General features: G+C 34.9%; 4 protein-coding genes across 5 annotated transcripts; 1 reads left to right on the top strand and 3 right to left on the bottom strand.

Annotated features, from left to right (window-relative positions):
- Positions 1 to 469: 469 nt before the first annotated feature.
- LOC113499408 (putative nuclease HARBI1) lies at positions 470 to 2,497 on the top strand. The gene is made up of 6 exons (XM_026879886.1): positions 470 to 595; positions 673 to 853; positions 981 to 1,120; positions 1,229 to 1,364; positions 1,476 to 1,617; positions 1,747 to 2,497. Exons 1-6 carry the CDS (start codon positions 495 to 497, stop codon positions 2,163 to 2,165), a joined length of 1,119 nt encoding a protein of 372 aa, XP_026735687.1. The 5' UTR covers positions 470 to 494; the 3' UTR covers positions 2,166 to 2,497.
- A 168-nt stretch (positions 2,498 to 2,665) lies between these two features.
- On the bottom strand, positions 2,666 to 4,761 carry LOC113499701. The gene is made up of 3 exons (XM_026880268.1): positions 4,678 to 4,761; positions 4,250 to 4,382; positions 2,666 to 4,123 (listed from the first exon to the last, which is right to left on the bottom strand). The coding sequence occupies exons 1-3, from the start codon at positions 4,725 to 4,727 to the stop codon at positions 3,935 to 3,937; spliced, it is 372 nt and encodes a 123-aa protein (XP_026736069.1). The 5' UTR covers positions 4,728 to 4,761; the 3' UTR covers positions 2,666 to 3,934.
- Positions 4,762 to 6,659: 1,898 nt separating this feature from the next.
- Positions 6,660 to 10,213, bottom strand: LOC113499699 (piggyBac transposable element-derived protein 4-like). Of its 2 annotated transcripts, XR_003401123.1 has the most exons (3): positions 9,831 to 10,213; positions 7,754 to 9,465; positions 6,660 to 7,678 (listed from the first exon to the last, which is right to left on the bottom strand). XR_003401123.1 is itself a non-coding variant. In XM_026880266.1 (2 exons), exons 1-2 carry the CDS (start codon positions 9,918 to 9,920, stop codon positions 7,927 to 7,929), a joined length of 1,629 nt encoding a protein of 542 aa, XP_026736067.1. In that variant the 5' UTR covers positions 9,921 to 10,213; the 3' UTR covers positions 6,660 to 7,926. The 2 variants fall into 2 exon arrangements, 1 of the variants encoding a protein (XP_026736067.1); XM_026880266.1 differs by having other exon boundaries at positions 6,660 to 9,465.
- Positions 10,214 to 10,266: 53 nt separating this feature from the next.
- On the bottom strand, positions 10,267 to 13,924 carry LOC113499700 (zinc finger BED domain-containing protein 1-like). Its single transcript, XM_026880267.1, has one exon. It carries the CDS (start codon positions 13,904 to 13,906, stop codon positions 12,290 to 12,292), a length of 1,617 nt encoding a protein of 538 aa, XP_026736068.1. The 5' UTR covers positions 13,907 to 13,924; the 3' UTR covers positions 10,267 to 12,289.
- Positions 13,925 to 16,259: the final 2,335 nt, after the last annotated feature.

Here is a 16,259-nt window from a genome sequence, read left to right as displayed (position 1 = left end):
ACCAATGCGTTATCCGCTAAGCCAAACAGACACTTATCTACATTATTGAAATTAAAATAACAATATCTCAATACGTCCGTCATCGCATAACTGGTTTGTCACCAAGGCAAATTATTATATCGCACTCTTTCTGTACCCCTAGCACGAACATCTTGCGAAAAAGTATTCGTATCGTTAACGTGAGCGTTTTGTATGGAAACATAAACAGCGCCTCTAGTGTGCGTAATATGAACTAAATTTGTGAGCACGAACATAAGTCAAGTAAGTTTCGTATCGTATTCGTAACGTAACTATCGTAACCTTGAGTCGTTTGTATGGAGATAGGAAGCACGAAGGTATAAATTGACGTATCGTATCGTGATTGTCGAAGGCTGGCTTGCGAGTTTTACGAAAGTTTATTCACTTTAAATTTGACAGTGACAAAACTTTCGTCAGAGTTTCTTGGAAGATTTAAATAGTAATTAAGTGATTGTGTGACCGAATTTTGCTGAAAAATGCTTAGATTAACAAGAAGCACCCATCGACGTAGCACGTTGTACCATTATCTTGCGGCGCGATTGATTGTTGAAAGTGGAAATGTACGAAGAGAAACTAGGTGAGTCATCTACTACAATACTTTATGTAGATAAATAGAAAATAAGTTGGTTTATTAATGTACTATTGTAATTTCAGAGAAATCTCGAGGAGAGCTCTCCTCAGAAAAAATATAGCCAATATTAACGTGCAATATCTAAGCGATACAGAATTTAGAAATAGATTTCGTCTCAGTAAGGAAGCATTTTTGCATTTATGTCGCGAATTAAGGGTCAAATCTAGTCTAAGACCAAGTAAAAGGATCAGCCTGGAACATAAAGTAAGTGTAGTAAATACTTGAATTTACCCAAAATTTTAACCAATAGGTACATTTTTATGGGTGCTCTACATATTTAATGGATATAATATTTTTTAAACACATATTCATTTATTATTTGTATTTCTAGGTAATGGCTAAATGTTTAGGGCAAACCACAGTTAGTAAATATGTGAGACAGGTTACTGACGCCCTTGTAACCCCCTCAATATTAAATTACTTTATAAAATTTCCTGCGACGCTAGAGCAGCGTAATATTATAAAAAACAAGTAAGTAGTAATCAAATTATAATAACTAAGTTTGCACAAATTGAGTGGACTGTATTGAATAGCGAAATTAAATAATAGATTAAATTACAAAAAATCCTTTATTTACAGATTTTATACAAAATTTGGCATCCCTGGAGTAATAGGATGCATAGATGGGTCTCATTTTCATATATTCACTCCAAAAAGAGACATTGAGCATTTATTTTATTGCAGAAAGCATTTCTACTCACTGAATGTGCAAATGGTGAGATATTAAATTTTAATATACCTCACTCAGCACCGATGGCCTAACAATTAATTAATTACAATAATTATGTTGTACAGTTGCATCTTCATCCACATTTTTACATTTCAGATATGTGACAGTGAATGCCGAATTATTAATGTTAATGCAAAATATGGAGGTGCTACCCACGACGCATTTATTTGGGAAAATAGTCAAGCCAATAGATATATCCAGGACATAAATAAAAATAATGAACAAGTTTGGTTTTTAGGTAGGTAAAAATGTATTAACCAATTAGAAAAAGATATGTTGCAAAATACTTAGGGCAGCAGGCAAGTTCCAGTAATTAAAATTTATAGATTTTTTTAATAACTTATTCTTTAAATAAAAAAAATTCCAGGTGATTCTGGATATCCACAGAGGCCTTGGATGATGACACCAATCCCAGATGCTGCTGAAGGTACGCCAGAGGCAAAATATAATACCATCCATGGGAAAGCCAGAGTTGTAATAGAAAATACATTTGGTAGACTTAAAAATAGGTGGAGATGCCTTTGTAAGGACCGGACATTACACTACACCCCCGAAAGATGTGCAACTATAATTATGGCATGTAGCGTTCTACACAACTTAGCGATAGATTTTATGGTGCCCGATCCTGAAGAAGATGTCATAGATTCTTTAGAATTAGGAATATCAGCAGTTTCTTCAGAAGAACCTCTTCGCGATCATGGTTCTAGAGATGATTTGATTCGCGGTAGAACACTACGACAAATATTAGTGGATAGAATCAATAGACTACACATTGTTAATAATTAATTTAATTTTCCATTTTTTTTCTAGGTTTTGTGTTACCATGTGTCATAAGAGAATAATTCTATGAGAACTCTGTCTGTATTTTTTTTCTTTATTTGTAATTTTAAACTCATTGCACAGAGTGTTAGGTCTTAGCTAATTGTTTTTTATTTGTATTTTCGTGTTGTTACTTTTAAGCTCTATATTGTATTTTATAGAAAGGTGTTGTCGCTAAGAGACTGTACATGTGCTGTTATTTTAATTTGAATTTTTGACGGTCATAAAGAGCTGTTTTGCAGACAAGTTTTAGTAAATGGTTTTTGAATGTAGAAATGGTTTTTCTTTTGTGATAAAATAAAAATTTCCAGATACTATTCCACTATTTAATAAAAAAGTATTTCTCTATGAAATATAATTAAAAGATCTTAAAATAATATATTGTCTAAGTTATTTATTAAGCTAATCTTTATCTACATACACAAATAAAACTTAATAACAATAAAGAAACAAAACAATAAGCCTAACCAAATAACTTACTATTAGTTGCATATTTGGCGAAACAAATAATGTCCGATTTTATACACTTTTATTCGCCAAATATGCATCCAATACCTTCAAAGCTTCTTTAAAAAAATCCAGCCATTTAGCTTGCAACTGCAGCTCTACATCACGCTGTCTAATCCTCTCTCTTTCTAATTCTTCCGCAACTCGATCACGCTCTCTTTCATACTGCCTTGCGGACCCCTCACACTCCTTAAATACTTTTAAAATTTCATCGTCGGCTTTCTTCTTTTTCTTCGGCGGCTTCCAATGTGTGTCGATTGAAGCTATTGAAGGTGGTAGTGGATGCGCGGGAGGTGGAGGTGGAGCGATTGAGCGTTGGCTACTTGTTCCCGGAGTATTCCAAGTATCTGGCAAAATGATGGGCATTTAGGTAGTTATCTCGACTTAATGTGTTAGTTTTTAGTTTTAATGATTGAATTATAATTCATTTAGTACTAGTTATTTCAAACTCAAAAGGTAATCTAAAGTATTTAAATTAAAAATATACCAACCGTCAGCAACGGGTGTTAGTTTTATAGGTATGTCATCAACATTAACTTCACTTATTGTTTTTGTGTTTGTTTCTTGTGGATGAGTACCTGACAAGCTCTCTTCCTCTTCAACATCAACCTAATTTTCATAAAAAATTACATTAGGGAACACACATCATATGTTTCAAAGCAGTGCTAACTACTACTTATGTTTATTTTTTTATCAAAAGTCTGCTCTTGAGGATAATCAATAATGCAGATAACATCAAACTTCAAGAGACTAACAAGCATCATAATTCAAATAAATAATGTGGTAAAAACAAAAGCATGAGATTAAGTCATGCACCACTGCAAAAGAATTTTAAGTGTAACTATACTGACAAAAAAGAGCTTAAGTGGTGACCCTTTTTTGTTATTCTGGGGATTTATAAAGAGGTAGGTCCTTCTCATAGAGAAAACTTTTGACCACATTCAAACCATTTGACCATTCCCGTTTAGGAATATCATATTCACATAATTCTTCAATGGTTACCAAGCTTATTGTATTTCTATGAAAATATACTATATGTCCAGTCATGAGCAATATGATGAGTACACAATCCAAAAGTTGAACACTTGACTTATATCAGTCTGAGGTAAAAACTATAATTTTAGTAACTATTTAAATAAACATAATTATCTTTGCTTGTGACTGTATAATTATGTGCATCAAAAATTGAAACTAAACTCATTTTAAATGTTACAAAGAAAAATTCTTAATCACACCTGTATGAAGCCAGCTTCTTGTATGGGCATTCCAGTAGCAGCCTGCACCCCAATTATATTCATAACCCTGGTTTCTAAGTCGGTTAATGTTAATTGAAGCGCAGGCCCACCACCTGTACCATGAGCTGACCTATTTATTTTGGCCCACTTTCGTTTCACGTTGTTTTTGAAATCACTCCAAACCTTAATATGAATAAAAAACACCACACCAATAATAGAGAAGGATGCCCAACGCCAACATAAAATGCATGCAATGAATTTCTACTTGTGAGATGAAACTATAACCATGGATAAAGATTTGAGACATACCTTTCGCCACTTTTCCTCTGTTCTAGAGTCGCCTGTGCCATCACTATTGAGCATATCCGAAAGCTCCTTCCATTTTAGCTGTACATAGTGTCTACCACGAGGGCCTCCGCTGGGTTTAGACAAGTCTCCATGCCTATAATAATTTAAATAATTTTATAATTAAACGACTGTCTCCCATTCTATCTGGTATACACTTAATTTAAGACCTACATAAATATCATAAATTAAATACATACCCCATGGAAGTTTATTTCAATTTGATTCAAATTTGTTAAAGAACTATCAATTTAGCTTACCATTTTTTATGACCCAATTGTATAAATACACTACCTTTTGATTCATAATAATATGTATATTTAAATTTTCCATTAAAATATCATTTATCAACTGGTATGTTTACAATAACATATTAAATGAAATTTACTTACTTTTCCATGAATTCCACCATAATTGTGTATTGTGGGTGGCTGGTCCTCATTTTCTAAACTTCAGTGGTTTTGTAACTGCGATTGTAAACCCGTTAACACTTTTAGATGTAAAGTAATACGAGTTCTTCACTTCACTTCAAAACAAAGTTGTCCTTGAATGAGCTTCGCGGCACAAAATGTCATGTCGTTCGTTTAGGAACACAGTTTCAAAATAAACAAAGTTTCAGTATTATATTAATTAAATACACCATTTATTTTAAATTAATATTAACTTTTATTACTGATTCGTTGTAAAGCATTAATATTTAAATGGTTTTAAAGTTTTAAAGGCAGTGAAATCACTACGAACAAAATACGTTATAGTTTTTGAACGAAACGTTCAATCAATTTTACGATCCTTCGTTCAATGTTGTCCCTCCTTACTTACGTTAGTATGACGTCACTATCGAAATCGTATCGAGGTTTCGATACGATTACGATAGTGCTTCGTGCTTCCTACTTTAGTTGTATTCCGTTATCGTATCGTCAACTCGATACGTTAACGATACGAAACTTACAAATGTTCGTGCTAGGGGTACTGACTAGATAATGATGAAAGAGTGCGAGACCGCGTATGTGTGCAAAATGTTTGTTATAGAAAAAGGTCGTAAGTGCAACTTGTTTTAATGCGATAGTTTTGTGAAACTGCTACTGCACTTATGACCGCTACCGTACGTGCAGAGGGCGACGGAGTACTCATACTATTCAAAGTAATTTGTAGCTGGTCCAACTCACTTTCATCACTTTCAAAAACCATTACACGGCGACGACTAGTAACTAAGTATATATAGGAATAGAAAGCCCTCTGGAGCCTTTTTTTGCAAACTAAGTCGAACTAGTAGCGCCATCTGTGAATTGATTCCGAACTAATATGCCGTCTATATATACATAGGTAGGTTATACGCATATCAACCAACTACATATACCTATAAATGGGTATATTTTTCTGCTACTGTTCATGAATTCCAAGATATTTAAAATACTCTTGAATATTTATTGAAATTACTAATGCTTTTTGGTTGCACTGGGGTTTGAACGATAGAAATAACTAGGTATCGCTTAAGGTGTTAGAAAAGAAACAAAGAACAAATTAATTTCATTTCTTATTTTTATACTTCTTATACTTATTATAATAAAATTGTGCTGCATTTTTGGCAATATCCTCACCATCGTAAGTCAATTTACCAGCTAAAATACGGTTAATAGATCGACACCAACTATGCAACATAACAATAAAATTATTGTCAATTCAGTGAAATATTCCTTCAATTTATTTCCGTGTGCTTGGCACTTAAACGGATAATCTACGAGAATATCTGTAACAGCTTTTATTGTATTCGATACATTATTTTTTGGAACATTCTTTTTTAAAACTGATTCTATAATATACTGAATGTCATGGAAACAATTCACTAGTGCTTTATTTGGATAGCATAACCATTTATTTTGTCCATATTCTTTTTGGTTTTCGCTGTTTAACCTTTTAACCGCCCGACTTCAGAACAGTTGGCGTGTCCCTAGCGCCCGGCACAGTGAATCGAAAATTAAATACCTAAAAGAAAGAGGGATGTGCAATACTTAACTTTGTGATGTCGATATTTCGTTTTAATAACGACATTTGCATTTGGGAGCGTGGTTAAGTAACAACTACATCTCACCAAACTAAGTTTGCACCTCGCGTCGTTTACGTCACACTGAGGCTTAGGTACGGGCTGTAAAAAAGGATTCGCTATGACTTTAAAAAAGTAAACAAATGTTTTTTAGATTTTACTTTGCATTTGTTGTTTTTAACATTATATTATACGTAGGTACACGGGTACATGCCGCATTCCAGCGAGGTGTAAACTTAGCTTGGTGGAGATATAGGTACCTACCTACTTGAATACTACTTAGGTACCTTACGAAATTATTCGACATTTTTCGCAAGTCAGTAAAACAAAAAGTGTTTAAAAATTTGAACGATTTATTAATTATTACTTAAACTATTCACAATAAAATCAGTCCAGAGAAGAGTTTGGCGAGTTATACGAACATAAATGTAGGGAACAGCTGATTTTTTTTTCACGATTTTAGGTTTGGTCCCATAGTAAAAGTTGTTCATAATGATGAGTACAACCTCTTAAGAGGTTGTTAATGATTTACCAATAACCCTGTAGATAATTCAACTCATCTGTGCGCGCGGCGCTATGTGTGGGTAAAGTGGTAAGGACACGTTTTGCTCGGACGACGACTGCCGCTTACGCTGCCACACAAATGAAAGCTGTATAAATAAGCGCACGCACACATGGCGCTTCGTGCACAGATGAATTGAACTATCTGTAACGATATTTATCACAATCACAATAATTTGTATCACACTAATTAACAACAAACATAAAAATAAAAATTTTACTTGACAATGTCATTATCAGTTTACCTATTGACTTAGATGTAACGATATATCACAATCACAATAAAATTTGTATAACACTAATTTCAATAAAATCAGTCAAATAATCACAGATATAATTTCTTATTACTAAAATCAGTCTAACAATCAGAGGTAAGATTTTTCAATAATAGTATGATCCGTCGAAAAATTATTTATGCTCGCTATCGACGAGGCGAATTATTGACGAGACCACATTTGTGTAACATTCGATAAACTTATTTTTACGAGTTTCATCGCCAACAAAATAACTGTCCGCTAAAATTTTGGCACTTTCTTTGATTGGATTATCAATTTGCTCGTATTGTGTACTTGCATTTGTTGTTTTGACTAAAGTTTGTGTCGCCGTAGATCTATATAAATCTGGCGTACTATCAGAACTTCTTAAATGCGACTGACCCTCATTTAAATAAACCATATACTCGTCGTTGGTCAGCGTTGATGGAAGGTTAACATCTTGGCTACAGTCTATGTCTACTTTATCTTGGCTATAGTCAAAGGGAGCCAAAATTGACTGGCTCTCTTCAAACTTCCCTATAAAACAAATCAAACATGAGTTTTTGTAATGATATCACCATTTACATGCAATACGTTTCGAAGACCACTTACTTTTGGACCCCATCTTGATATTAAAAAATTGTAAAATGTTCACTTGATTTTACAAACGTCGTGCCACTAACAGTCGTCACTGTCGAATACGGAATAATGGATATTGTCGAGTATCGACAACGTCTAGCTGACCATAGACATAATAGACTAAACGCAAAAATAGTGATGTGGGATTACGATACCGATTGTTTTGTAGAATTGTGGTACTCAACAGCACATGGATCTATGCAGAGATAAACTTTGCATTTTTGGCACATAAAACGAGTCTCAGACCGTTTTCTTTTTGCTGCGCACATTTTGCATCGCTGACTTTTGCCGGTTAGTATTCTAACAGGAAAATGCTCTAAGGCACTATTATGTAAAAAACGGTTAGGGTCAAGGACGCCGCGCGAAGTTGACTGTTGAGTTAAAGAACATTGTTTGTATTTTTCTATTATTTGTCTGATAACGTTTAATTGGAAATCAGCTAAACTATAATTTTGTTTATTTTTAATCACTTTAATCAAATAGAATGCATTAAGTAAAAACATGTCAAATATGTGAAACCCAAGCTTTTTATGCCATTTTTTTGATTTTCTTATACAGCCCAATGAGCTAGTCATCATATCAGAAGTGTCAACCGACCCCATATTTTTTGTGTAGTCTACGACACACTGTGGTTTCATTTTGGGTAGCCCAGTTGAGTAGTCTACATTGTCTGATGGTATCATTTTGTCATCGTGCATTGTAGACAACATTAAGACCGGTTTCTTATCTTGCCATTTTAGGGCTAAGAGGGGAGGAGACGAGTAAGCGGCTATTTGTCCACGTTTCAGTTTTTGGAATTTCGGCATCCCTTTCCTATTTGATCTTACGGTACCACATGCATAAGTCGCCCTTTCTTTTAAATATATAAAAAGCTGAGGACTGGAATACCAGTTATCTACATACAACTCTCTGTTGCAAAAATAGTAGTCTTTCAAAAGTTCAGTCACAACTGATCCAGATAAGCCTAAATTTGGTACGGTCTCTATTTCTGTTTCCGATCCACAGTACACTATAAAATCCACGATATAACCGGTTTCGACATCACATAAAACAAATAACTTAATGCCAAATCTATTACGTTTTTTAGGTAAATATTGTTTTATAATTAGACGACCTTTAAAAGGCACAATACTTTCATCAATGCACATTTTTTTACCCGGGATAAATGTTGTTTTGAAAGTTTCACGAGCGTGGTCAATCATCATTTTTATTTTGTGCAATCTCGGTACACTACTTGTCCCTGCAGGTGCTTCACAAAAAGATAACATTGCAAGAATTGAGCAATATCTATTTCGAAACATAGTATTACTGAACACCGTACTATGTAATAACGGGTCTGTAGACCAGTGTTCTTCAATTGTTATTCTTTTGTTTCTAGTGAAAAGCATTGTTACTGCTAGGAAAATGTAAAGGTCGTCAATAGTCACGTCGCGCCATTGTTGCAGTCTTGAATATATTCTGAGATCAGTATGTCTTACGAAGTGTTGATGATATTTATTCGTACAATTGGCTATTTTCTGTAACAAGTCTTTGCTACAAAAATGTTCGAAAAATTCGAATTCAGTGGAGGTATCATCTAATTTGACAGCAGGCGACAGTCCACAAACAAAGTCGTCGAATTCTTCTAATATTGGGGTAGCAATTTGCGTTGTCCAATTAGTGGTTGTGACATTGTTTCCTTGAATCTGAAATAATACAAAAAATAATTGTAGAGTAATAAAAATACATCGGTCTCCAAGGTAGGAAATTTGAATAGCCTACAAAAGCAAAATTAGCAGTGCGATTCAGTGCGGTGTGTGGCAGCGCGGCGGCACGCACAAAATAAACTCTACCTATGTATCTACGAGCGAGTCAGTGCGCCCACACGTGACTCGCGCTCCAACCAATCAGAATCACCGTTCCAGAGTGGCCGCGCGCGCATTCTCATCGCACGGCGCGCTCTCGCCATCTCACTCACTCTAAGTTTAAAATTTCCATTCAGACATCACCACCATACTACACAATAAATTAAAATACATTTATCTAGATATGTAATAAAAAAAATAATTACCTCTACATCAATGTCAAACTCTTCGTCTGATAAAAATTCTTCATTTTCATCGCCTTCTAGAATTCGTATTAACTCTTCAGTAGTCGTCATGATACATTTCTATCATGTACATTTATCGACATACGAACGTAAAACTTCATGCACAAGCACAACACTGATGGAAAATTCCAGAAGTCGGCACTCGTTTATGACGTAAGAAGCGGTCGTCTTTATCCGACCGTAGCGCAGGGCGTACTAACGAAGTAAGTTTCGGAACATGTAGGCTAGGGATGGGAACCATCAATTGAATCGCTGACATTTCATATGTAAATTTACTTAATTTTAAAGGAATTAAATGAAATACTCACAAATATTTGTAAACAAATGTTTTATTAACAATTGCTGTATTTGTTTTAAAGTTAATTAGTCAGTATAACGAGAAATATTTTGATTTATGTTTATTTTTGTATCGGTAAATCTTGGCATATGTCCCGTCCCTCATGTCGGATTTTGTCGTCATGGGCGTTGCACATCAATACAATTTTCTAAAAATAATGTTAGTAATTCATCTAACTTTGGACATTATTTTTAGGACTTCTAATTAAGAGACTAAAGTGTATTAAACTGTAAATGATTACTTAGTTAACTATTTGCCTAATATAAACATATTTTTGATAGAATACAGCGTAATTAAATAAAAAAGCTGATTAAACGAGCAGTGATATTTTGGTCGTAAATATACGACTCTGGCGAAATGGGCCCGAAAATATTTGTCGGATTAATCCGACGTAGGCGGTTAAAAGGTTAAATCTAATAGGTTTTGCCTACAAGATTTACTCGTTTTAACAACATTTGGTCAGGACCCAACCACACACATAATTTCTTTGCCCTGCTTCAGCTTGCAAGGATTGATTTTGTGGCAATAAAATTTCATCAATAACTATATTCTCTTTTGTGGGAATTTCAGGAATATTTCTTTTTTCATAACTTAGGCAAAGCTCTACTGGAAGTGAGTTATGACAGCAAAATGCTTGTTCTGAGTACTACCAATAAGAGAAAACAAGCTGGCGTGAAGTAAGATGCAAAATAACCATAGATTAGAAAAACACTTTATATTTTAATTTAGAAACTGGTAGTTACGTTATCAGAAGTAATGTATTTTAGGGAAGTAATAAAGCTCTACTGGAAGGGAATTGTGACAGCAAAACACTTAACTTTATCGTTGCGTGAGACAACAGAATATAATTGTTTGGCAAGGCACATCAGTTTTTAATTTCTCAAACTGGTATTTACGTTATCCGAAATACTGAATCGTAGGGAAGTAATAAAGCTCTACTAGGAGGGAATTATAACAGCAAAATACCTTAATCTACCTGGCTTTACGTTAGACACAAAAAAGTCATCGGTATGCAAGTCCCTTCAGTATTCCATTTCTCGAATTGGAATTTATCTTACTAGAAGCACTGAATTGTAGTCAAGTAATAAAGCTCTACTGGAAGTGAGTTATGACAGCAAAATACTTTAATTTAGCTAGTTTTACGTTAGACAAAATAATCATCGGTACGGCAGTAGTAAAGCTCTATTGGTAGGGGAATTGTGACAGCAAAATACTTGACTATATCTGGTGTTGCGTAAGAAAACAAATAATCATCATTTGGCAAGGCACTTCAGTTTTTAATTTCTCGAATTGGAATTTACCTTGTCAGAAGCACTGAATTGTAGGGAAGTAGTAAAACTCTACTGGAAGGGCATTGTGACAGCAAAATACTTTAATTTAGCTGGCTTTACGTAAGACACAAAAAAGTCATCGGTACGCAAGTCCCTTCAGTATTCCATTTCTCGAATTGGAATTTACCTTATCAGAAGCACTGAATTGTAGGGAAGTAGTAAAACTCTACTGGAAGGGCATTGTGACAGCAAAATACTTTAATTTAGCTGGCTTTACGTTAGAGATGCGCGACGACGAATGAATTCATTCGAATCATTCGACTTCACAAATCATTCGAATAACTCGAATGATGCCCGAAAATTAGTAACTAATGTCAGCGAATTTGACAGACGTTTACTTACATAAACGATTTGTGAAGTCGAATGATTTGAATCAATTCATTCGTCGTCGCGCATCCTTAGTTTATTAGTTAGTTGCTATTCGACTATTTGAATCAACATAACGATGATTGATGGATAATCTTTAATAGTTAGTTTTTCTCACTTGGCACATTTAAAAAACTAAATAAAGTTATTTTGAAAAGCGATTTAAACCAAATCGGTTATTGGTTTTTAAATAACTCAATTTTTTTTTTAAACTCAAATTATCAATTAAAAAAGGTGCTGAGGTTTTTACAACTTAGAAAAAATGAACTATACAGCGACTGAGTTACGAATTGTACGGTCATTAGGTGAAAGGGTAAAAGGTAATATTTTCAAAGAGTAACGAAAATTATATAAAATGTTTATTAAAATATAAAGTAAAAAAAAACCTATAAATCTATATTATCACTAAGAAATATTAGCTGATCCAGCTTCTTAGGAGTTAAGCGACTCCGTCGGTCGCTTAAAATGTGACCAGCTTTGGAAAACAAACGCTCCGACGGCACCGATGTGGCTGGTATTGACAAATATTTCATTGCCATCTTATATAGACCGGGAAATACCTTGGAGTGGTCTTCCCAATATTTTAAAGGATCATTTTCCCTGTTAATTAACCCTGTTTCTGTGTACTGCTTCACCGTTATATGCGCTGAGGCGCTTGGAGTGTCGTGTCCCTGTTGGTGAGCGACTTTGTCATCAAAAAATGTCCACAATAATGTGCTTGACTGAACATCTGTCTGTGGGGTGGGTTGGGGTGGGGTCTGTACAACGGTATCAGACCTTGTGGTCACATTCGAGTCTTGGATTATGTGGCTCAATTCTTCAATTACCCACTGTTGAACATTAGAAGCATGACTTTCAGTGCCAAAGCCTGCTTTTTTAAAACGCGGGTCTAGAAATGCTGCCTTCGCCACAATTTTATTTGCCTCTAGTTGGCCAAGCCTGCGAAAATCTGTTTCTGTCAAGCATCTTTTTAAATGTGTACCCACATCTGTCTCGGGAGTAATCATGCTCATGGAATATTGCAAACCCCTTATTAATGGAACAATGATCGACATCGTTATATATTTTTCGCCAGAAAGTAATTTGGTTAGTTCCAAGGCTGGCTTTAAAATAGGCACGATGTCTTTTAGTATCAACCACTCAGAGCCTGATAAATTTTCTGGAGCCCTTTCTAAGTCTGCCAAGGCCAATGTAAGGGGTTGCTTTATTGTTAAGAGGCGTTCGATCATAATATAGACAGAGTTCCATCTAGTTGGAACATCTTGCTTTATCTTCAGTTCTGGTACGTTTAATTCTGCTTGCTTTGTTTTTAATTTATAGACAGAGACAGAACTTTCCCTAAAATGTGTAACTAAAGCACGGCTTTTCGTTAACAAAGATACTAGTTCGGCGTTATCATTGATTGCATCGCAAACAGTTAAATTTAAGGTGTGTGCTACACATGGATGGTGATGCTTACGGAGATCTTCTACCACTGCTTTTTTCATATTTGCAGCATTGTCAGTGGCAACAGTTACTATTTTATGTAGTATTTGGTAATCATTACATATTTCTGTGATAGCAGCAGCAGTATTTGTGGAAGTATGGGATATTGTTACTTCTTTAGTAGCCAGATTCGTAGTATTAAATTTATTATTGTAAATATAGTGTCCTGTTAGGCTAAGGAAAGTTCTGTCATTTATGCCTTTCCAGTAGTCAGAAGTAATAGAAATAAAATTTGCGTTTTGCAGCTTACCTCGCAACTTTTCTTTAGTTAATGCGTATGTTTCTGGCAAAAGTTTTTCCGATAGAGTTTTTCGAGATGGTAGTTGATAATTCGGGCTAAGTTCATAAACTAAATTTCGGAACCCACGGTCGGCAACAACTGATAACGGTTGATAGTCTTGCACTATCATTTTGACCACCGCATTGTCAAGTCGACTGATTTTTTCTATGGACATATCCTGAGTTTTTTCCGACCCAAAAAGCCGAAGCTGTTTTTTTCTTTTCACTCCGGCCGACATCAGCGTTAGTGGTGGGTTGGTACCTATGTTGTCATTTTCTGCAACTACAGTTGAAGTCGATGATGATGGTCCTGGCGTTGACCCCTCTGGGTTTGTTCGTACAGTACCAGTACGCTCATCTTCTTCGGTCTGCAGTTGAATTGGATGAACACGTTTTAAGTGCTCCTTTAAGTTTGGCGTGTTGCCATGATTAATATATATTTTTTTACAAAGCTTGCAGGTAGCATTTTTTTTATTTTCATCCAAATTAAAGAATGTCCACACTATAGATTTTTAAATGAAGCGCGTAGCATTTTTGCAATCACTAAAAGCTTTAATTTAAATGTTCAATCACATACGACTCTATTAACCAAACACCTTAATAATATGTATTTCCAACACCAAAGCGTGCAAATTGTAAAAGCAAAATTATTTTACTATCACCAAGGGTTCATGCAGCGTCCCGGCGATGTAGCTCGACCATAAATAAACAGAAAGAAAGTAGGTACGTAGGTAGGTCTATGTCGTCTATGACTAAATTTTACTTGTGGTCGTACAAAATTGCCGCTAGACGCTGCACGATCCCTAAACAAGAAACTTATAAATCGTTTATCGTGCATTTTGTTATTGATAAGTGAAAAACGTAGTTGTAATATTAGTAGTAGTTGGTAATATTAGTAGTCGTTATTCGATTATGAACATTAGTATCTACTAATATTTAAGGCGAATATACAAATTAGTAGTTGTAGTTAATTCGATTATTCAGATCATTCGCAGTCGCGCATCTCTACTCTGAGTTCTTACCTCATATTCTACATTTAGCTCCTCTCTTTCGCACTTAGACTATTGAGACCCCTTTAACACAAAAGACGGGCGGTATGGCGTGCGCGCAGGTAGCAAATATGAAGGTCACACTACCCATTTCACACGTATAAAGTAACCATTTTGAATATTATGAGAATTAAATTGAACCCGCCGCCAATGACGTGAAAATAATTTCAAAGACAATGATCCCGGGTCATAATGACCCGAATTTCATCGATCATTTTTCAGGAAATTTAGCAAGTCATCTTGATTTTAATTACTGTTTAGGTATAAAGTGTTCTTGACTGAGCTAATAAAACAAAAAAGAAACTAATACATTATACAAAGTGTTTGGAAGATCGATGCAAAGCCGTAAAGCGGAGCTAGTATAGACTATTTCGAACCATTTGAACCAAACTTGTCTTCGGCGAAGTATGATTATTTTTATTTATCGAATATAAATGAATTTTGATGACTAAACCTAAAATATTGCAGTTGTTTGCAAATAATGATCAGTTTGAAAGATAAATCAAGACTTTTTTATTTCATTTTATTAAAATAATGTCTAAACAATCGAACAAAATATGATTGAGGCATCTGTGTCATGCGACAATTTTTTTACAGATATTTGAATTCATTGATTCTTCTTTTAATTTAAGAAAATAGATTGTTGACGCCTTAAAAAAAACGCGGATGGTGCTTTTACTGTTCAAACATTTTTAAAAACATGCCTAGTTATTGCTCTTTCTTTTGAGGAATCAACTACGTGTATAGCTTACAAATTATTTAAATTAGGATCTACAAACTAAATTGAGGGAGAAAATTTAAATGTATAGATGAAATAAATAAAACAAAAATTTCTTAAAAATCACTTATTACTCGTGTTGAAAATGTCCGCCGCGATTCCTAACACAAGCACGGGCCCGTTTTCTCACTTCCGTTGTTGTAATTTTCAACTTCATTTCTTGTTTCATAGTTTAAAAAGCTAAATTTATTCTCGAAATCAGATCTTCTTTAGTCTTTATTTCTACGTTTGTATAATCTAGTTTCTTAGCCCGACCACACACAAAAAAGTCAAGCGGAGTCAAATCAGCTTGAAATGCCGCTAAGATATCTTCCTCGATGTCAGTAACATGTCTACCTGGATTGACTCCAGGTTCCACACGGTGTATCCCATCTTCAGCAAGCCGACGAAATGTGTTGTAAAACACTCTTACATTCGATACTCTCCGATTAGGATAGCGTTCTTGGTACATCCGTCGTGCTAAAGATCCATTGCCGTCTTCTCTGCCATACATAAAAACGATGTCGGCATATTCCTCGTTCGAGAAAGTAGTCCTAGTCACGCGCCAAAACACGTAGTATACTAGCTTAGGTAGACAGTGAAGGCAACAGGAGGAGGAGGGGAAACGCAGGTAGGCGCAAGCGGACGCAGGTTATGTAACACCTAACATTACCCAACCAGAGTTGAGTAGACCTTCATCAGTGTGGTAAACCTCGACTTAAATTCATTGTACTTTTTATTCGGATTTTACCCAAGAGGCTTGTTGACTTTACCCAACTTAACTCG

The sequence above is a fragment of the Trichoplusia ni genome, chromosome 12 (genome assembly GCF_003590095.1).
Source record: "Trichoplusia ni isolate ovarian cell line Hi5 chromosome 12, tn1, whole genome shotgun sequence".
NCBI lineage: Eukaryota > Metazoa > Arthropoda > Insecta > Lepidoptera > Noctuidae > Trichoplusia > Trichoplusia ni.
This window is presented reverse-complemented; position numbering and strand designations above follow the sequence as displayed.